This window comes from Lathyrus oleraceus, chromosome 7 (genome assembly GCF_024323335.1).
Source record: "Lathyrus oleraceus cultivar Zhongwan6 chromosome 7, CAAS_Psat_ZW6_1.0, whole genome shotgun sequence".
In the NCBI taxonomy this organism is placed as follows: Eukaryota; Viridiplantae; Streptophyta; class Magnoliopsida; order Fabales; family Fabaceae; genus Lathyrus; species Lathyrus oleraceus.
The window spans coordinates 44,164,758-44,186,863 of record NC_066585.1 but is presented as its reverse complement, the minus strand read 5'-3'; the positions used below and the strand labels follow the sequence as shown (position 1 = coordinate 44,186,863).

At 34.8% G+C, this 22,106-nt stretch overlaps 1 protein-coding gene and 2 long non-coding RNA genes across 3 annotated transcripts; all 3 read left to right on the top strand.

The window, feature by feature from the left end:
- Window positions 1–13,724: 13,724 nt before the first annotated feature.
- On the top strand, window positions 13,725–15,964 carry LOC127101930 (probable sarcosine oxidase). Its single transcript, XM_051039356.1, has 2 exons — window positions 13,725–13,790; window positions 15,023–15,964. The coding sequence occupies exons 1-2, from the start codon at window positions 13,725–13,727 to the stop codon at window positions 15,947–15,949; spliced, it is 993 nt and encodes a 330-aa protein (XP_050895313.1). The 3' UTR covers window positions 15,950–15,964.
- Window positions 15,965–17,542: 1,578 nt separating this feature from the next.
- On the top strand, window positions 17,543–18,412 carry LOC127106511 (uncharacterized). Its single transcript, XR_007795416.1, has 3 exons — window positions 17,543–17,845; window positions 17,964–18,071; window positions 18,378–18,412. It is a non-coding gene; the product is annotated as an uncharacterized LOC127106511 (long non-coding RNA).
- Window positions 18,413–18,462: 50 nt separating this feature from the next.
- Window positions 18,463–19,061, top strand: LOC127106510 (uncharacterized). The gene is made up of 3 exons (XR_007795415.1): window positions 18,463–18,640; window positions 18,844–18,943; window positions 19,016–19,061. It is a non-coding gene; the product is annotated as an uncharacterized LOC127106510 (long non-coding RNA).
- Window positions 19,062–22,106: the final 3,045 nt, after the last annotated feature.

Below are 22,106 nucleotides of genomic sequence, written 5' to 3'. Positions count from 1 at the left end.
TGAATCATGCCATTAAAATTCACAAAAAGCTCACAAAAAGCAACCAAGGGTAGGAGGCCTAAACCTCTTGTCAAACACATGCATCAAAAGGGTATCAAATTCACCCATAATACCTCATACATTCAGAGCATTCAAGTTAAAAGCATAAAGTAATGGGAATAAGGCAAACTTGACTGGAGAGATCGAATGAAATTGAATTGCCCGGTTGGGTTTGCAAAGCACACTTAGGGTTTATATGAGAGGGAATTGGTTCTTTGCCGATGAGTTCCCTTCAGTCTCTGGAGGTTGCTCTGAACTCTGTTAGCTCTTCTCTCACTATCTTTTTCCCTACCAGGGTAATAGGAATAGAATGCTTTTTGTTTCACTGAAACTCTGAATTTATAACCTGATTTTTGTGGACCTGTGGGCTCAAATAAGAGAGGCCCAAGTCCAAAATTTTTCTGTTATATTTTATTTATTTATTTATTTATTTATTTATTTATTTATTTATTATTTTATTTATTTATTTATTTATTTATTTATTTATTTTTCGTTCTTCGTTTTTCGTTCTTTTTTTTTTAACACGTGGGCTTCGCCTAGCGAGCATGACAGCTCATGAACAAACTTTTGCTCTTTCAAGATTAACGTTTTGACTGACGAATAGACCCCATTTGAACCTGTTGGAAGTATCTCAAGCCATTCCCTTGTGTTGACTGATCATCTAAATAGAACCCACAAAGTGTCTTGGATGATACTCAAGCTTCAAACAAAAGATGTTAGTGACACATTTTTGTGCTTTTGGTTAGTAAACAAAAGTAAGAGAAACAATGATGTATAATTCAAGCATGCTTGGTGATCTCAAACCAATCACAAGGAGCCCCACCCAAAGGCAAAGGGAACCAAGATGCTAAAGATCCTTGAGGCAATGCAAATGCAATGTTATGATGCCATGAGGGATCTTAGGGTCAAAATTGGGGTCTTACAAAAGCAAACAAAAACCAAGTAAGAAGTTTTATCAAATCAAAAACTAATAAAAATGTCAGAGATCTGGGTAAGGGGGTTGGTTATGCAATGGGAAGGTTTTAAGCACCCAAAACATCCTTAGTACTCTAAGGGAGCCCTTTTTTGCAAATGTGTATTGTAGGTTGGTATTTGTGAAAAGATTTGTGCAGACAAGATTGGGGAGATGAGAAAAGAATATACATATTATTTACAATTTTGTTGTTTGAATGGATGAACCCATTGCCTACGTACCATCATAAAGGTAGGATCAAAACCTTGTAGTTCGGGGTAAAAATCTCAAAATATGGGTGAGTTAATTTAATCAAAAGCCTTAAGGTCTTTTGTTATCAAAGGGAGAAAACTCAACCTAAACTAACAATCCACCATGTGAGGAGAGCTTCAACATACTAGTGAGGGGTTAACCCTATAATAAGTATGGAAGACTTATAGTCCAATAACTAAGGATAAGGTGAGGTTTACATCAACCACTATGATAACTCAAACCTATGGCTAATGTTTTTGAAAAGGTTTTAAAAAAGGTGGCCATTGGAACCACAAAAATCACTTGAAGTGAGTTGTATTTACAAGTTAAAAGTATTCACAAAATGAGGTCAAGGTTGACTTAAGGTTCATTTATAATGAGTATTAATGAAAATAGTTTGAAAAAATCAAAGGCATAAGGCCTAGGTTTCTAGTTTGAAGACAATGTCAAAGTTTGCACAAAATGAGTTTGGCTTGGGTTAGAGTGGAGAGAAGAAGAGAAGGGCTAGTCCTAAACATGAAAAGATAAGAGAAGAGATAAAACCATTGGAGTTCCTTTCTTGAGATCATAAAGATGATTCAAGATGCTCCTTTCCTTTGGACTTAGCAATTAACTCAAGCAATCAAACAAATATTTAATCAAGCTCCTAGGATCTCCATTTGGCTTGTCTCTCTTAACTTGGTTATTCATGACAATGGTCCTTCTCACTATCTCAAGTTTGGAATCCCTATCACACAAGAACAAACAATCAAAAGGTTCACAAAGTAATAAGAGGAATGGACAAAGAATGAGTCTAGATTAGGGGTCCTTTGAAGTCAACTTTAAGATTTAGCATTCTAAAGGCATGAGGCCTAGTTGCTCTTCAACAAGTTTAGCATTCTAAAGGCATGAGGCCTAGTTGCTCTTGAACTCCTTTAAGCATAGGTAAGGTCCTAATTCTAAGTCCTTTCTCCTTTTTGCATTGGGTTCACATAAACAATCACAAAACAAGCACAAAGCCACAATATATTTATATACAATAATGAGCTCAAGTGAGCAAAAGGAAAATAGCATAAACATAAAATATGAGCTCAAGTGAGCAAAGGGAAAAGGCAATATGAATAAATGAGCAAGAAATTAAATTGCATTAAAGTAAATTGCAAGAATTAAATGCTTGATTAAAAGTTAGTAATTAGTAGTTTGTGTTAGTGTGTCATAAGACAATTTAGCGCTATGTTAAGCAATCGTAAGTGGACTAATATAGTAGTCACATCTATCTGAGGCCGGTCAATAAAACTATAGGCAAATAAACACAAGTTAGAGATCATGACTAATAAGCCAAGCTCCTACAACTTGCCATGCCAAAAGAAAAGAAGGAAAGGCCTTGTATGGATTTTAGGTTTTTTGCTTGACCAAAAATCAACCTATCTTAGACACAAAGCAATTCACTTGATCTTTGATCAAGTTGAATTTGATTTGGATCAAAGAAGGTTAAGCCTCTCATATGTCTAGACTAACCACAAATCATTAACTCATTGGCCAAAAGAAAAAGAAAAAGAAAAGAGATGAAGATGAAATGGACAAAATGAGAATTCAAATGACATAATCAAAACACAATGATCAAATGTGAATGAAATCATCATCAACCAATGGTAAACATAAGAGAAATGAAGATTAGAAGTCAATAAAGGTCAAACATATTTTTATTATTTTTTGGAATTAAAATAATACATAAAGTAAAATGGACAAAATATGGTCAAACTTCAAATTCAATTCAAATCAACTTGGATAAGTCCAATTGAATCATCATAAGTCTAACATGGTCAAACAAAGTTTGACAAATTTTCTCAACATTTTTGAAAACAGAAACTATTTTAAAACAATTAAAAATCAAGAAAAATAACACAAATAAACTAAAATCTCAAATAAATCTCAAATCAATTAAGAAATTGATGAGAATATTTTTCATAGACTTATCATCATCCATATGTGTTAAGAAAATATTTTTGGAATTTTTGGATATCAAAAAGTAATTAAAATGAATTAAAAACTAATAAAAACAAAATAATTCACAAAAAATATTAAATGGAATCACAAAAATAATTAAAAATCAAATTATGAAACTAGATTTTTCAAGGAAAATTTTGCAATTGGTCTCATATTTTTGTGATTCCAAATAAAATAGTTATGAATTTTTTAAAATAAATGGAATAAAAGAAAATAAAACAGAAATTGGAAAAATATGAAAAATCAGGAAGCGCTGGATGGAACTCATTAATTGACGTGGACACATCTAATGGCCCAGAAGCGCGCGCGTACCATGGTCCACAGTCAAACGCGAAGTAAAACGAATTAAAATAAGTCAAATGAAAGCATGACTGAGATTAGATCGTGGGAGCCTCATCCAAGGGCCTAGGTTCAACCACGTGGAGACGGTGGTGGAAACCATCGTCTTCTCCGGTGAACCAACTGATTCTGGCCACCAGTTGCAGGTTTTCAAACCTCAACCAAAATGCACAAACCATATACCAAAATGAAGCTAGGGTGATGTACATCACCCCTGTAACCTTGGATTTCTCTCAAGGTCTCTATGGAAGGAGAAATCTGAGCTTGAATTTCTAGGTATGAAAACTGAAATGCTCTAAAACATGAAATCAAAGCCACCACTGGTATGGTTGGGTTTCCAATTTTGCAGAGCTTCAGGTAGCCTTAAGGTTGAAGTTTGAATGAGGCAAGCATGGTATTTATAGCTGAGCTGCAAGGCAAGTGAGGTAAAACTCGTGTTCATGAAGCTTTGGGTCCTCCATGCATGGGCCTGTACAGGCGCATGTGAGACCCAAAATCAATTGGAAATGAATGTTGAGCTCATTTGGAGAAGGTTTGGACGTGCAATTTGAGTTGTGTTTGCTTGTGCATGAAGATTCTATGTGAATTTCATATTTGGTCACAAATGTTCCCCTATTCGAAAGTCACTCATGGAAAATCCAAACATACGCATGTGAGTAATGGTTGGAAAGGTCTTGACATAAGGAACAAAAGCTATGTTGGACAAGAATCCATTTTTAGTTTGGAAAATTATGAAAATTGGTCATGAAGTTTGAGGTACAAAACATGCCTTTGAAAAATTTGTCAAAAGTGGCCAACTTCAAGCCCTTCTGTTTCAATGATTCATGCCTCAAATGGAAAAACCTCCAACATAAAAGTTGTATATCTTTTCAACATAATCAATTTAGACTTAAATTTTGCATCATTTGGATTTTTTATGAGAAAGTTATGGGCACTTGAAGTTGGACATTTTCAAGATTCAATGGTTTGGATCCAAAGTGACCTATAATGTTTTGTATTATCACATGTGTTTATTTTAGGATTATGAAATTTTGTCCAACATAACATTTGAATTAGACATTTTAAGATTTCCAATTAAATTGGTCTCACCTCAAAATCATCAAAAATGAAGAAGTTAGGTCCTTGGGAAGTTGACCCAAAATTAGGGTTTCAGTCAAAATGACCTATAATGGTTTGAAATGAATAATGACCTTACAAGTTTCAAATTGATTTTGGATGAACATGAAATTTGTTAATATGGTTATTAAGAACATTTTTTATCTTGGAGTCGTCTTCATTTGACAAACACATCAAAAGTTAGGTCTCAGTGGATCTCAGTTTGGTCAGATGAATTGACTGATCAACTTCTCAAGGCCAAACTTCAAATCTTGATGAATGAATGATTGAGGATACTCACATAGGATCATATATGCATAAAATAATGAATTAAAGAACTTCCCTTGATTGTATTTGATCATAGGTTGAGGTTGCTTCATGAGCAAGGCACAGTCAATGCACAGTTGAATTAGGGTTTCCTTGGGAAACAATCCTTAAGCCCTTTGGTTTATCTTGATCAAATTGAAAAATTGAGATACTTGGGAGACATATATGATGATTGATAGTTTTTTGAACCATTGTCATGCTTGCTTTCATCTTCATCTGGCCATTTCTTTGAGCATAGGAGCCTCCTAGGAGCATGGGATCTCATGATTGCTTGAGCTTCAAAACAAAAAGAGTTAGTGACATATTTTTGTGCTTTTGGTTAGTAAACAAAATAAGAAAAATAATAATATACAATTCAAGCATGCTTGGTGGTCTCAAACCAACTCACACAAGTCCCAACCCAAGGGTTAAGGAGCCACACATGCTATGATCCTTGAGGCAATGCAATGAGCAATGATATGATGCCATGAGGGATCTTAGGGTCAAAATTAGGATCTTACAATGGGATTTTGCAAGTTTCTCAACAACTGAGATAGAAGTATTCCCTTATTGTCATTTAATGTTATCACATGGTACCTAAGAAATGCCTTTTATATCATTAGATTTTTTATATACAATTATGTATGGAAATTATGCACTTTTCCTAGAAGGTCCATTTATAATCTTCCTTTTTATGTTCTCACTTGATACATTCTCTCTCTGCCAAATTTACATAATCTTTTACGAGATATTCTCTCTCATTATTTTCCCCTCTTCTGAATTCTCAACTTCCATATTTTGGATATCTTTACCCAAAATAGAAAATCTTGATCCCGTTGATTTCGCTCCATCATTAACTACCACCAGAACATTCATTTTATCACCATGCACCCTCGTCAAAAATTATTTCATCTATTTGTCTGTTATAAACTTGCTTATATGGTTGTGATAATGAGATTTTAAAAGAGTGAGTATGGTTCTTTCTCTTAGATTGGAAATCAAGGAAGTGGTAATGCTTCTTTATTGTTGCTAGAAGATTGTAGGAGAATTTTTGGTGTGAGACTTGTACACAAAGATTAAACAATAGTGAAAATATCTCACAAGGTGTGATGGGACTAGATGTACCCTTGATTGGAAAGGTAAACTAGTATAATTCATTGTATTCATTTACTTTACTGCATTTATTTTTTTGCGTATCACTTCAATCTTTTAAACCAGAGAAATAACTCGTCACTTTATTTTTCATAAACCAGTAAAAGTAAAACCAGTAAAATTGAAAGGAAAAAGTTTGTTACTTTTCTCTAAAATATCTAAACACCTAATTCACCCCCCCCCCCCCCCCCCCCCCCCCCCCCTCTTAGATGCACTCAATACTTACACCTGAAATATATTGGTATGAAGATTTAACAGACTATGCACTTCCTATTAGTTCTAGAGACCCTTCCACCCTTCGAGAGGCTATAGGTGGTTATAAAAAAGATATATGGATAAGTGTAATGGTGGAGGATATGGAGTCCTTGAAGAAAAGTCAAACATGGGAGTTTGTTCAACTTCCTAAGGGGGAAAGGGTCTTCGGTTGTAAGTGGGATTTTAAGAGAAATCCAACATTAACAATAAAAAAAGAAGGGGAAAGGTTCAAAGTTTGTCTTGTATAAAGGGAGTACTCACATAAGAAAGGGATTGTCTATGATGAGATTTTTTCTTCAGATGTTAGACATACTTCTATCAGGGTCGTATTAGCCTTGGTAGCTAGCTAACACATGCATTTAGAATAGATGGACGTGAAGGCTTCATTTCTTCATGCTAATCTAGTTGAGAAAAATTACATGGAGAAGCCAGAGGGGGTTCAGTGACACTAGACATGGTAGGCTAGTTTGTAAATGAAAGAGATATTTATATGGTTTAAAGAAATCTCCAAGGAGATGGTACAAGCTCTTTGATTCATACATGCTTCAGATTAGCAATTGAAGGTGTGAGTATGACTGTGGTGTTTATGTTAGGAGTCTTGATAAGGACTTTTTTATTTTCTTGTTATTGTATATTGATGATATGTTAATTATTGTTAATCATTTACATGATGTAAATGAACTTAAAATCATGTTGTAAAAGGAGTTTGACCTGAAATACATAAGTGCAAGAAGATTCTTGGTATGGAAATTCACACGGATAAGAGTGCTAGAAAATTATAACTCTCTTTAAATAAAGTTATGTTGAAAAGGTGCTAGACAAGTTTAACATGAGTAATTCGAAGGTTTTTAGTACTCCAATGTTGAATCACTTAAAACTCACATTGGATCAATGTCTAAAGACTGGTACAGAAGTTGGGTATATGTCAAAGGTTCTTTAAGTTAGTGTTGTTGGTTGTTTAGTGTATGATATGGTTTGCACTAGACCGGATTTGCTACAAGTTGTAAGTCAATTTTATAATTTTATGTACAAACCATACAAGGGTCATTGGGAAGAAGTCAACTAGATTTGCAAGTACTTGAAGGTTACATCATGTTTAGAAGTGAATAGTGTGATCCTTCAGTTGTAGCATATGTTGATTTAGACTATGCCGATGATATGGATGATAAGAGGTCTACAACAAGGTATGTTTTTACTTTGGCAAGAGGACTTATTTGGTGGAAATCATTGATTCAATCCATATTGATCATGTCGATAACTGAAGCGGACTACAAGGCGGAATGTGAAGCTGCCAAAGAAGCCTTGTGGCTTACATGATTGGCGAGAGAATTGGGTGTTTAGCAAGTTGGAATTTTGTTGCATTGTAATAGTCAAAGTGTCATTTATTGGCAAATAATCAGGTGTTCCATACCAGGATCAAGCATATTGATGTGAGGTTTCACAAGATCAGAGAATTACTTGTATCAGGACAGATATTACTTAAAAAGGTTCATACTTTAGATAATGTAGTTGATATGTTAATTTAGCCGGTCATTAGTTACAAGTTGATTCATTGCTTGGACTTGTTACATGTTTCTCAAAGTTAAGTTGGAGATGTACCTTCCAAATTGTCAGGATGTGATTTTCTTACAGGAAACCTTCATAAGAATTTGATATTCGTCAATGCGGTGATTGTTGAATATATCTCATATTACATGAAATCTCCAAACGAAGTTTAGGCTTAATTAGTTGTTGTGAGTAGGTAATTGAGGAGTACGGAAGTTTTAGGAGTATTATATATATATATATATATATATATATATATATATATATATATATATATATATATATATCTTCCAAATTGTCTTGGATGTAATTGTCTTGCAGAAAGCCTTTATAAGAATTTGATATTCATCAAGACAATGATTATTGAATATATCTCATATTACATAAAATCTCCGAACAAATTTTAAGCTCAATTAGTTGTTTTGAGTAGGTAATTGAGGAGTGCGAAAATTTTAGAAATATCATTCTAAAATTGAGTTATATATATATATATATATATATATATATATATATATATATATATATATATATATATATATATATATATATATATATATATATATATATATATATATATATATATATATATATATATATATATATATATATATATATATATATATATATATATATATATATATATATATATATATATATATATATATATATATATATATATATATATATTATATATATATATATATATATATATATATCGTAAGACTCTAACTCTAATTCATAAAATAAAAATTTATAATTACTTTATGGGCACACAGATAAATATCATTGATTACGAATTGTGTTAATAAATATGAAGTTCATTTTCTTTTACTTTGATTTTTTATTTAATCTTTTTTCAAGTTGTTGTTATAATATTATTATATTATATTTATAATTTAAGATAACAAATTTTGCTCTTAATTGTTTCTTACGTCTCTAAAAATATATATTACTTTGATTTCTATAATATTAAATAGAACACATCTGGAAGAATAGGTTACAGTCAATCACTTAAGCCTGACTAATAAAGCTTATTGACTTGACTAATTAATTTCTTGAGTTGATACCCCTTGGCTAACAAAATTTACATGGTAAAACTAATCAACACCATTCAATATTATTATTTTTGTGTGCCTCAATTGACACTTCACGTTCAACCAAATGATCAAGTATGTAAATCATTCTTGTATTCTCCATTTTCCTACTGTCATATCACTTTTCTCATCCTTTCTTTGATAACACAACTAAGAAGTTATTTAGGGAGTAAAAATGATTAGCACCATGTTTGCTTGCTTTAAAACTAAAACATCACATAAAAAGGTAAAAGTAGAGCAAACAAAAGTTGTATACAAATATGAGTTCACCAAAAAGCAACCTACATGCAAGACAGTGAAGAAAAAGGTTCGGTTTGTAGATTCAGAACCAACCATTTTGGGAGAAGAAAACAATGAAGAATATGAGAAAAGAAGATGTATTAGTAAAGATGAATCAGTAGAAAAAGAGGGAATTAGAGTCACTATTAGATTAACAAAGCAACAAGCAGTTGAGTTTTTATCAAAATGCAATGGAAGCATTCTTGAATTGAAGGATGTTGCTCGTGAGTTACTTTCTGTTCAAGGGAACTGAGTTAGCATTTGTACAAACAGTTAATTTCTAGCTAGCTTCATTTTTGTATAATGATTTTTTTAAAGCTTGTACAATGATTATTTGATTACAATTTGTTTACTATTGTTCCGGACTCTCCAAAATAATCTCATATTACTTGAGAATCGAGATTAAGGGTGGTTTATATACAAAACGCATACATTCCAATCAAATGAGACACCCTTTTAAAATACTAAGTTGTAGGGGTTTTCACACCCAAAACGGATAATACCTCGTATCTACAGTGACGCAAACTTTAGGTCGAACGGAATATTGGTGTTGTCTGTGGGAATTGACTTTTGATTTCTGTGAATTTACATAATAAAATATGTCTGATTCAAGTCATGGTCGTCGTAGCAGTTACGCTAAGATGAAGAAAACAACTCCTAATCTCGTTTCCAAAAGAACCTTATATTCTTCCAATTCCAAATCGGCTCTGATTTTCGACGTTGATTCGATCGGTGGGAAACTACCTAGTAAGAGAGAACCTCCACCGTAGAGTTCCCTCAAATCAATTATGCAAATCGAGAGGCGGAGGAAGGATATGTCGATTTCAGGGTTTCAAGACCACGATAAGGTAGATGGAACTCCTAACGCGACACTTCTGTTGGTCGTAACCACCACCATAACAAATCATTCAGTACCAGGGATCACCATTGATGATGGAAGTTCATTCAACTTTATATACCTCGAAATTTTCATGAACTTTGGGTTACGCAAGCAAAACTTGAGGTCATTTCTAGCAACACCTTTGATTCCTCCAATTCCGAATCGGCTATAATTTTAATCATCGATTTGATCGGTGGGAAATTTCCTAGCAAGAGAGAACCTCCACCTTAGAGCTCCCCCAAATCAATGATTCAAATTAAGAGGAAAGGGAATGATATGTGATACTTTTGTTGGTTATAACCGTCACCATAGCAAAACATTAAGTATCGAGGATCGTCATTAATGTCGGAAGTTTATGCAACCTGATATACCTCAGACTCTTCATGAAGTTAGGGTTACGCAAGCAAGATTTGAGGTCAAGTGAAGGGAGGCTCCTTCTAGCATTCAATGATTCTTCAACTAGGCAATGTGAAGAATTATACCTACTAGTTTCCTTCGATGAAGGGGGGAACAAGAGGACAGTGAACTTGCACTTCCTCGTAGTCCCTTGTGAAAACGTCTACATCAACATTCTTTGAAGATCACTTCTGATGATGTTAGATGTTGTAGCCTTTACGGTCCATCTGAAGATGAAATACCACAGTGATTTGGGTAAGCCAATCGATGTTACAACTTAACTATGTGAAGCTCGTCTTATACATAAGACAATACTGAAAAACCCCTTATAAACCATTGTCACCTTAGAGAAAATGAGGATGAAGGTCTGTGAAGCAATCAATATACTCAATCGTGACGTACGGATGGACGAAATCCTACAACACGAAGAGCTTAGAACATCGACAGGGGGTAAGATGAAGACCTTGAAACCTATTATGGATTGTGAGTTCGAATTTGTCCACCTCGATGATAACCAAATAGGGTCAGCTCAAGTAGGTGTTGATCTACCCGTTAGAATATATAAAGGACTAGTTGAATGCCTAAGGGTTCTGGTCTCTTCGCATCAATATACTCAATTGTGTGTTGATTACACGAACCTACATCGGGTGTGCTTCAAAGATTCATATTCACTCCCAAATATAGATAGGATGGTAGATAATTTGGTCGGGTACAAACTTGTGTCATTTAGGGACGCATATTTTAGCCACAACAATATACCCATGTATGAGTCGGACAACAAGAAAATGGATTTCATGATCGAGCAAGCAAATTACCAATACAACTTGATACCTTTTGGCCTAAAAAATGCAAGATCGACATACCAGAGAATGATGAACGAGGTCTTTAAGGAAGAAATATGTTAAACATTGGAAGTATGCATGGACAAAATGATCATTGAATTCGGCAAAGAGGAGCTACACGACAAGCATCTTAACCGCATGTTCCAAAGACTCTGGCAATACAATATGTGGCTCAATCTAGAGAAATGTACCTTTAGGGTCAGAGCCAGCAAATTTATGGATTTTATTTGGAAGAGTGAGGTAGAAGCAAACCCTAATAAGTGATAGGAGGTCATCCATATGGCAACACCAACGATAAAAACATAGGTGGTAAAGCTGAATGGAATGTTAATGACTCTAACTAGATTTATCTTGAAGTTGGCTCAACGTACCATATTGTTTAAAAAATTGTTGTAGAATGAAGTGTGGAACCATGTTTTACAGGTAATCAATGAAGCTCTCAATAATGTGATAAAATGAGTGTTTGAAGTTCTTTTAATGATGACAACTAAAGTTTGTGTGTGATGATGCAACCAGTATAACATCTTATTCAAATATCACAAGCAAGCAGACAAGTTAGGGTTTGATGATCACTTCAAACATCCTTTGATGATGGTACTTAACTTGATTAAATCTAAAGCCTCGTCTCCAAGAATATTCAAGCAAGGGTCTATATGATAGATTTACTTGACAAGTCTTGAAGCTTCAAAGTGTGAACGAGAGGAAGTGTGAAAGCTCACTCTGTCGCATCTGAGCGAACCGTAGTTTGTAAGAACACAAATGGTTTTTTCGTAAATTTATACCTTTAAATCACACATAGACAAATAAACAAGCCTCTATTTCTTTAGAAAATATCCCTAAAAATATTTTAGAGTCATTTTAGTTGAATCAGAAATTGTCTAAACGATTTAGGACAAAAATTATACTGACCAATCGATTGGCACTCATACCCAATCGATTGGGTTAGTGAAAAAGTTATCCTTAAACTTTTATGACAGCATCTTAATGAATGACAACGTCTTTGGATCTTTTCTTTCCTATTTAAATTTCATAATCTATTATTTTTAGAGCTTCCAATCGATTGGAGCAAAGTGCCAATCGATTAGGACATTGAATTTGCCACATGGAAATTTATTTTTTTACGCCAACCTCTAGCCTATAAATAGAGGTTATTCTCTTCACAATTTTACATCAAGAAACATGAGCCATCTCTCTCTCTCTCTCTCTCTCTCTCTCTCTCAAAATATTTTCAACTTTCTTTCACGTAATTTCAGTCGTATCGATTTCAAGTAAGTCATTTTGTTTAGTGAGGAATTTTTGTATTCTATAAGGGTATTGTAAATTTATCAAAGAGAATTTTCTCTTGGTTAAATAACATATCCATAAGGGAGTGTTTTTTTGGGTTCGAAGCTAAACCCTTTAAGAGATTTGGTTTAGGAATTTCGATTCTAAGTCACCAATTGGTTTGTAAGCTCAGCTCTATCAAAAGCTTTTGTTGGTTTGAGATCAGCCCGATTCAAAATCTTAACTTAGTTTCTGGTTATCTTGGTAAATACCTCGGTTTGGTTTGTTAGCTCAATCCGATCAAAACCTTGCTTTTGTTCTAGATAAGCCTGATTTAAGATCTCAGCGGTTCATTGTCAACCTAATGTTTACTGTGGAAATTGGTAAACAACCGTTGGTCCTCCCTAAGCCTTAAAACTAAGGGTTACTTGCAGGATCGACCAGTTGATCCTAAGACATGTGCTAGTGTAACAGGGTAATTTATTCAATTCGACAGACTATTAACTTTGTGAGAAACGGCTTCTGACAAAGTATTGAACAAGCACAGGTTTTTTCCACACGAAATTATGATGCTATAGACTATGGGTGACTCATGACCGACAGCACTATAACATTCAAAAGACATACACAACGAACACGCTTTTGGTGAATTCTATTATCGTAATAGAATTAGTGTCGACAGCGTAGACGACAACGTAAAATGATAATTCAAACGTAAATGAAATTAAAATAAAGTGTTCAACAGGAACAATTGAAAAATAAGGAAGTTGCATTAAAGAAATATGGTAATGAAATTGGTAAACACCTAGTCAAAACCTCGATTTGATTCGTTAGTTCAGCCCAATTTAAAAACTCACCTTGGTTCAATTTGAGTCTGTAGAAAATCTCAGTTTAGCGTGGGGACTAACCGATTCAAGTTGTTGTTTGGAAAGAAGACTAACTGCTTCAATGCGTCATTTGGAAAGAAGAATAACTACTTCAATCCTCTATTTGAGAGGAAGACTAATCGTTTGTCTCTGGTGTTTGTTGTGTTGGAACAAAATTAGTTAATGCCAAAATTGGTTGATGATAACAAAGTATTTAAAGAACGATTAGGTATTCTAGCATTTGTTCAAGTATGCAAAATTATATCATTAAGAACATATGGAGAAAATCTTGAGAAATCTGAATCTGAAGATTAGACTCTGACTCTGAAGATCACTTCTAAAGACTCTACCTCTGATGAAGGTCCGGACTCTAAAGAGGTCAACTCTGAAGAAAGTTAGCCTCTGGTGACCAAGACTCTGAAGCTTCAAAATCTAAATAGGATTCTAATGTAATCATCCTCTGAAGAGTGAAGATTGAAGGAAAGTCATCCTCTAAAGCAGAAGCTATTCTACCAAGGAAACTTTGATAGTCTTAGAACTTTTTTATCACCTGAAGACTTAAGGAAAAATATCTCTCCTGGATGTATGAGCTTCAACGGATCATTCCTCTTACAGGAATGTGTTTTCTTGATGTGTCTAATCAAGTACAAAGGTTAACCAACCTTTTGGTGAAAGTCTCAAACGTCTATTTTCTCTCTTCTCTATATAAGGAGCGGAACCTAAGAAGAAGACTACCACACTATAATACACCACAAGACTTTGAACTTAACATTCAAAGAGAAGTTACCATGTCAATATTGTTAGAGTTAGAACATATTAAACATTGTGAATGTTTTAGAATTTCTTAAGTCTTAGAGTCTTTCTAAGTTGTATTTTGTTTACATCTAGGATTGTATATCAAGTGTAAGTTATTACCCATATCTCTTAAACAATTTGTTATAGAGTCAAAAGTATCTTGCTTGTGTGCTAGATCAAGGAAGTCTCAGACCTATGTGTTTGAGCAAGGAAGTCACTACGCCAAAAAGGTTTTTTAACAGCGCATCTTAGACAGCGCTTTTAAAAGAAAGCGCTGTCTAAGGTTAAAATAAAAATAAAATACGGAAAATGTTCTAAAAAAATAATGACAGCGCTGTCTAAGGGGGGGGGTCTTAGACAGCGCTTTTAGAAAGCGCTGTCTAAGACCCCCCCCTTAGACAGCGCTTTTAGAAAGCGCTTTTAAATATAGACCTTAGTCAGCGCTTTTGAGAAAGCGCTGTTTAAAGTCTTTCAATTAAAAAAAAAATTAAAACCAAAAGCGCTGTCTAAGGTGGGGGTTTAGAAAGCGCTTTTGGAAAGCGCTGTCTAAGGCATACCTTAGAAAGCGCTTTCCACAAAAGCGCTGTCTAAGGTCTAATTAAAATTAAATTTCAGACTTCTATTTTCGTTCTCAGTTCTTTTTGTTTTCCCTCCTGCGATTAAACCCCTCCAGCGAACCCTAACAGCGAACGAGAATACATTGTAATCATTCGGGAAAACCACGCCGATTACCAACTTTTGTTTCCGTCGTTCAAAACTGCCGAGAAAACAACGCCGATTACCAACTCCTCCGCCGCGAGCAAGTCGCGGAGAAATTCTCCGGAAGAATTGATGTTCCGGATGACTGGGCTGGTCTTTTAACAGAGCACGGTGGGGTGATAAGAGCCGCGAAAGCGGTGACGATGTTTCAGGCACTGGCGCGGAACCACGGTGCTGTTTTGAAGGACAATGTTGAGGTAAGGGATATCAAAAACAACGGTGGTGTTGTCGTTTTGGCTACCGCGAACGGTGAGAATTTTCGTGGGAAGAAATGTGTAGTAACGGTGGGAGCATGGGCGAGTAAGTTAGTTGAAAAGATTACCGGTGTTCAACTTCCGATTCAGCCTCTGGAAACTCTTGTTTGTTATTGGAGGATAAAGGAAGGATATGAAGGGAAATTCTCAATTTGGGGCGAGTTTCCGACGTTTGCTAGCTTGGGTAGGGTTTGTTTGTATGGATCTCCGAGTTTGGAGTATCCGGGTTTGATTAAAGTGGCGGTTCATAGCGGTAACCCGTGTGATCCGGATAAGAGACCGTGGGGTTCTGGTGTGATGATGGATGAGATGAAAGAGTGGATTGAAGGGAGATTTTGTGGGTTGGTTGATTCAACCGAGCCTGTGATGAAACAGTTTTGTATGTATTCAATGACACCGGATGAGGATTTTGTGATTGATTTCTTGGGTGGTGAGTTTGGGAAGAATGTGGTTTTGGGTGCAGGGTTTTCGGGTCACGGGTTTAAGATGGCTCCGGTTATTGGGAAGATATTGACTGAGCTTGCGGTGGATGGGCAAACTAATGAAGTTGATTTGAAGCATTTTAGGATTGGAAGATTCAATGCGAGTTCCAAGCTTTAGGTAACTTTCTTGTCGTTGAATTTTGTTATTGAAATTTAAGATTATGTTTTTGGTAGCGGATTGCAATTGGAGTCTGCATATGTATTATTGTATTAATGAAAATTTGAATGCTCTCTTGAAATCATGCTGGTAGTAACTCGCAATTGAATTAAAAGTTTTAGGGATTATGAAGAATACAATAAGTTCTATCAGGTAGCATAGTTTTTAAGGAATATGTAACTGAATTATCTGTTGAATTCCTTGCTATTTGAGGTGTTTCTTGTTCCAAGCTGATGAGGGCTTGTATGAGTATGGAAGTTTGAAAGTTTTTTCACGAATTGCATTAGATTTAAGAGTTTTTTTGACGTAGTAATCGTTATGGATTGAACCAAGATCGTAACGCATCTCCCATAAAACCTACAACTTACTGAAATTTATAAATGCCGCCCCTTATGCCATGCTATAGTTATACTTTTAAGGGAGGTAGGAGAAGATAATATTCTTTTGTAAGCCTGGCAACAGGTTGTAACAGTGCTTGAAATACTTATATCAGTTTTAATGCAGCCTAGACGCCCTTAGGCTGACAATGACGCCATGGATGTTTCCCTTAGACTTGAGTCTCCCCTAACCAAAATCCTAATGAGTTCTTAAATTGCTATTTTTTCATGAAAGTTGTAGTGTGCACTGCATTAAGCTTAAGCAGTGGCTTTTTCTTTCCTTGCTGTTTTACGAAGTGTTCATAAGATTTTGGACATGAAACATGGTTTTCCCACATAAAAAGGTAGGTAGGTAGTATTAAATTTCATACATTGTTTTGTTACAGTGTCTGTGTCTACTTGACTTTAAACTCTAAATATCATTTTGGATTTAGATGTTCAATATTGTTCAAACTTCATGTTTCCTTAGTGATTATACTTGAAGATTGAATAGGTAGTTTTTTTTCTTTTTAACTGTGAAAGTGTTGTTCATCTCACTTTCATTCTAAAGGAACAAGATTTCTCCCATAAAATGATTGAACGAACTCTAATATAGTTATAGGTATAGTTATAGGTATATTGTAATAGAAAAAGTTTGATTCTTGTAATATAAAAAATGAAAGTGATGAGGTAATTAAGGGCATACTTAGTCGGGCATTAGATGTCCCTGAGACTTGCTATTTAGTCACTCTTCTCGCCTTTGGTATATTCATACAGGAAACCTTTCTTTGTCAAAACTTTGATTTCATATTTTAGTTAGATGCAGTCATTGGTGGTGTGGTCGTGACTTTTGTAAAACCATTAATACTTTGTTTTGTCGGTCTTAGAGGATTCTCTAACCGGATAGGGGTTTTTGATGTTAGCCTTTTATAATTAGGTTTTAGAATACTGTGAATCGTACGTACCGATGAAAATTTTGGTCACGACGACTCTTTTGCTCCGGCTCCGGTGACTATGACGGCTAGAAAACATTGTAGCTTTGACTCAGGTACACATTCTCCTTTCCTTTGCTTGCTTCTTCTTTCTGTTCTATTATAATCTTCCTCCGTCGCAATTCCATTTCTGTTTACTCTGCTCTTCTACTTTCCTTCATCTTCCTCTAATCTTTTTCCTTCTGAATCGTGTTGCATTGCAGTTGTGAAATTGCAAAATGATCATGAGGTTCGGAAGTGAAGACTGGTTGATTTGTGATTAGGCTCTGCGTGCGTGAAGAATGAATGAAGGGAGCTTTCTGATGTAGAATGGAGGATTGGTGCAGAACTGTGGAAAACTGATGTAGAAGTAGAGGTTGAAGAAGACTTGTTGCAGATTAATCAAGAAACTGAGAGGGTGAAGATCGAATGATTGGAGATGGAGATTGAAGAGTGAAAAATGCAGAATTTTCTTCCTCCTATGAATGCTTCAATTATGGAATTCATCTAAAGTTCACATTAAATTCAGAGTTAGTTAGAAAGTTGGTTTGAGTTAGTTGAGATTTCTGTTAGATTTCAATTAAATCAATTTCAGTTAGAAACCTTTTATGTTAGTTAGACTGTTGAACAGGTTTCATTCAAATGCAGGTCATGGTTGGATTGAAGTTATATGGAATGGCTATTTGTGGATTGAAGACGACCTGTTAGTGCAAGTTCTACTGCAAGTCGTATGTTATAATCAAGTACTTGGCAAGTGTAAGCTTTACTATCCTTATGCTTTACTATTAGTTGATTTCTATTATATTGGTTGTTAATGTTAGTTCATGTTCTAATCAATTTGAAAGAAAAAAAGATTCCCGCTTGTGTAAACTCGGCTAATGTTATTTGGTTTAGGTTAATAGAAATCAAATCAGTTAATTGGTTAGTTTCAAATCTGTTAGCGAAATTGTTATTTAATAAAATAAATCATGCTGCACAGTTTAATTGGTTTCCTTGAATTTTAATTTTTCGTGTTGGTTAGTTCATTTCTTCAATTTGAATTGGATCCCCCTCCTCTTTCAGGTTTTGTTGCAGGATTATAGAGTGAAGTTAGAAGGTTTTTTTGCCTTGGACCATGCTGCAGAATTTTTGGTAGTTGACTAGATGATATGGTTAATTCAACTGAGTTGGCATTCTGTTAACAGTTTGTGAGCAATGTTACAAGTTAGAGTTATGGTTAAATGAATGGATTTGGTTTGCACTTAGTTTTAACTATGAATTTGGGTTTACCATGGAAAAATGCAGGACTCAAATGAGGTATTTCTACTGTCATTGCAGGATGCAGGGTGAGTTCTAAATTTTGTCCAATTGATGTTGGTTCAGAGTTAGACGGTCTTCAAACCGGTTGCCCTTAATGCTATGTTATCTTCGTTAGAGTTTGTTAATTTAGTTAGAGAATACTTAATTTGTTTTGCTAAATGTATTTGCAGGTTAAATGTATTTGCAACTTGGATGTGGTACTAAGCGTGGGTTGCTTTGTTTCCTGCAGGTGAAGTGCATTTCCTCATGGTGCAACTATTGGTGTATTATCTTGACTCGTTAGGAAATGATTGGACAACATACCCGGATATGAAGGTCCTAATTGACACGTAAGTGAGAATGTTCAAAAATTTTCTTAGTTTATGTGAATTGTTCTAATTGCTTCATTTTTATTTTATTAGCGTCCTACAAGCTTTTCGGGCCCAACGAGATATCCAAACCTCAAGGAGGGGCGCCAACTCCATTACATGGATTAAAGTGGCGGTATATTTTTAATTACCACATTTTTTATTATATTAGTGATGACACTTGATAAAACTTAGGATTTATAATCCATATTTTTTTTTCATATGTAGTGTCCTCAACAACGTAATCAAATAGATTGCGGGTATTTCATGTTGAGGTTTATGCGAGATACTCTTGCTTTGGGCCGATTAAAGATTCCCACCGATGTATGTATTTTTAACTTATGAGTTATTTTTATATTTACACATATCTCATATAATTAAATAGTTGGAATTAATTCAAAATATGTTATATTATTATGTAGTACTTTGATGAATTCAAGTGTGCATTTTATACAAAGGATCAAGTGGACGAAATCAAAGAGGAGTGATGTCAATTCATGATAAAGCTCAATGTTTGTTCATAAATTTGTGTAATTAATGTGTACATTTGTAGTATATGTTATGACTTGTAAATGTGTACATAAATTTGTATATATTTTGATACATTTAAGGCAAAATTGGTTTGAATTGGTATATATATATATTTGTTAGCCAAAAATTGGTAGGAAAAAGGCCAAAATGGCATATATAAAATGTGATAATTGTCTGTCAAAATCTGGTTGAAAACAGGTAGAAATTCTGGTTTATAAACCTGGAAAAAATGTGGTTTAAAACAAAAGCTTCAAAAATTTTCGTATACCTTAGACAGCGCTTTTGTAAAAAGCGCTGTCTAAGGGGGGGATTAGAAAGCGCTTTAGGCAAAAGCGCTGTCTAAGGGGGGGGCTTAGACAGCGCTTTTCAAAAGCGCTGTCTAAGGTATACCTAAAAAAATTAAAATAGGAGGGTCTTAGAAAGCGCTTTTGGCCAAAGCGCTGTCTAAGGGGGTGGGGCTTAGACAGCGCTTTTCAAAAGCGCTGTCTAAGGTATACCTAAAAAATTTAAAATAAGAGGGTCTTATAAAGCGCTTTTGGCCAAAGCGCTGTCTAAGGGGGGGGGCTTAGACAGCGCTTTTAAGATTTAAAAAAGCGCTGTCTAAACCTTTAGCAGCGGAGGTTTAGACAGCGCTTTAAAGCGCTGTCTAAGGCTAAAAAAAGCGCTGTCTAAGGTCTTGTTTGTTGTAGTGAGTCTTGAGATTGTGGGCTTGAGTAAGGAAGTCTCAAACTTGTATGTTTGAGCAAGGGAGTTTTATACTTATGTGTGTGTGTGTGTGTGTCTGTGTGTCTGTGTGTGTCTGTGTGTGTATGTGTGTGTCTGTGTGTGTGTGTGTGTGTGTGTGTGTGTGTGTGTATGTGTGTGTGTGTGTGTGTGTGTGCAGGTAAAGAAGTATCTTTCTTGAGTGCTTAAGCAGTTGTAATCAGAGTTGGTTATAGTGAAAATACCTTGGAAGTACAAGGGAATTGGACTACTCTCAAGTTGTGAGAGGAACCAGGATAAACTGCTTGTGTTATGTGCTTTTACTTTAGTTGCTTTTGAAGTATTCCGCTACTATCATTTGTTTAGATCTGAGTCAGATTCTGGTCAAAATCTAATAAAGATATAAGAGAGTTCAGATTCTGAGTGACTTTAAGTTGACGTTTCAGACTCTGGTTAAGTTCAATCAGAAGTTAACCAAGTCTTTCTAAGTCCGACTCTGAACTAAGTGTTCAAAATCTGTTTGAAAGTCATCATAAGTAGAAGCTCTCAAGACCTAAAAGAAGAAAAAGTCAACAAAATTCAACCCCCATTTCTTGTGTTTTTCTCACCTTTAGTTGGCATCAGAGGAAGGTCTCTGCTAAAACACCTAACAATGGTGCATAAAAGATCCTGAGAAAAATACATCTTCCATCATGCCTGATGGTCCTAGAGTAACTAGTCCTGGTAGTGTTGGTGGTGTTACTCCTCATGGTAATAATAACCATGATTAAAGTAGATCTGATAAAAAAATTATATTGCTAGACCTCCAACATTCAGTGGAGACTCTACTAAATTTTAATGGTGGAAGAGTAAGATGTACACTCACATCATAGGTCTTGATGATGAGATATGGTATATCTTAGAAGATGGCATTGATATTCAAGTCGATGGTGTTGGAATGGGGTCTAACAGAAAATCTCTCACACCTGATCATAAAGGGTATACAGAAAATAACACAGAGTGAAAGGAATTCTTGTTGATGCTTTGCTTGATTTTGACTTTGAACTGACGGTTCAAACTCTGATTAAGTTCAATCAGAAGTTAACTAAGTATTTCTAAGTCACACTCTGAACTAAGTGTTCATCATCTGTTTGAAAGTCATCAGAAGCAGGAGTTCTTAAGGATTAAAGTAAGAAAATTTCAACACAGTTTAACCCTACCTTCCCCCACTTTCTTGTGTTTTTCTCACCTTCAGTTTGCATTAGATCAAGGTCTCTACTAAAACACTTAACAGTGGTGTATAAAAGATCCTGAGAAAAATACATCTTCCATCATGCTTGATAGTCCTGAAGTAACTAGTTCTGGTAGTCCTTGCGGGGTACTCCTCGTGGTTATAATTGTGAAGAAGATTTCTTCTTGTCCTTGGTTATAGTTTTGATGAAGACAAACACATCAACAAAAAGAAGAAGTTAAAGCTAGAAGACTAGAGCAATCAAGTTCAAATTAGCAAAAAGCTTTGAAAAATCAATGGAATAATCAAGATGGTTGAATATGCATTACAACTCAAGTGTGTGGGTGTGTGTGTGTGTGTATATATATATATATATCTTAATTTCACATAAAAATCCTGCATATTCATCTTAAACCTTTCATGCATCTTTTAAAATGATTTTGAATCTAACCATCATGTTTTTGGTAAATTGTGGTATTTAAAAGCGACGTAACATAACTTTAAACAGCCACAATTTGCACCATTTACTCAAAATGTAAAACTACCTTAATTTTTGAAAATGTTTCAGGTGTCACTGGTTACACCATTTATGGTAACTGGTTACCAGTGAAGCAGTGGTAGTGCTTCACTTATTTTTTGATGCAAACAATTTTTTGAAATGCCTTTTTAACCATGGCATCTTTTCATGCATACACACACTTT

Excerpts from the sequence above, each read along its gene's own strand:
- LOC127101930 (XM_051039356.1), top strand. The coding sequence starts at position 13,725 with ATGCCAAAATTGGTTGATGATAACAAAGTATTTAAAGAACGATTAGGT. Across the intron at positions 13,791-15,022 it reads GTATTCTAGCATTTGTTCAA|CGAACGAGAATACATTGTAA; the intron begins GTATGCAAAATT and ends GAACCCTAACAG.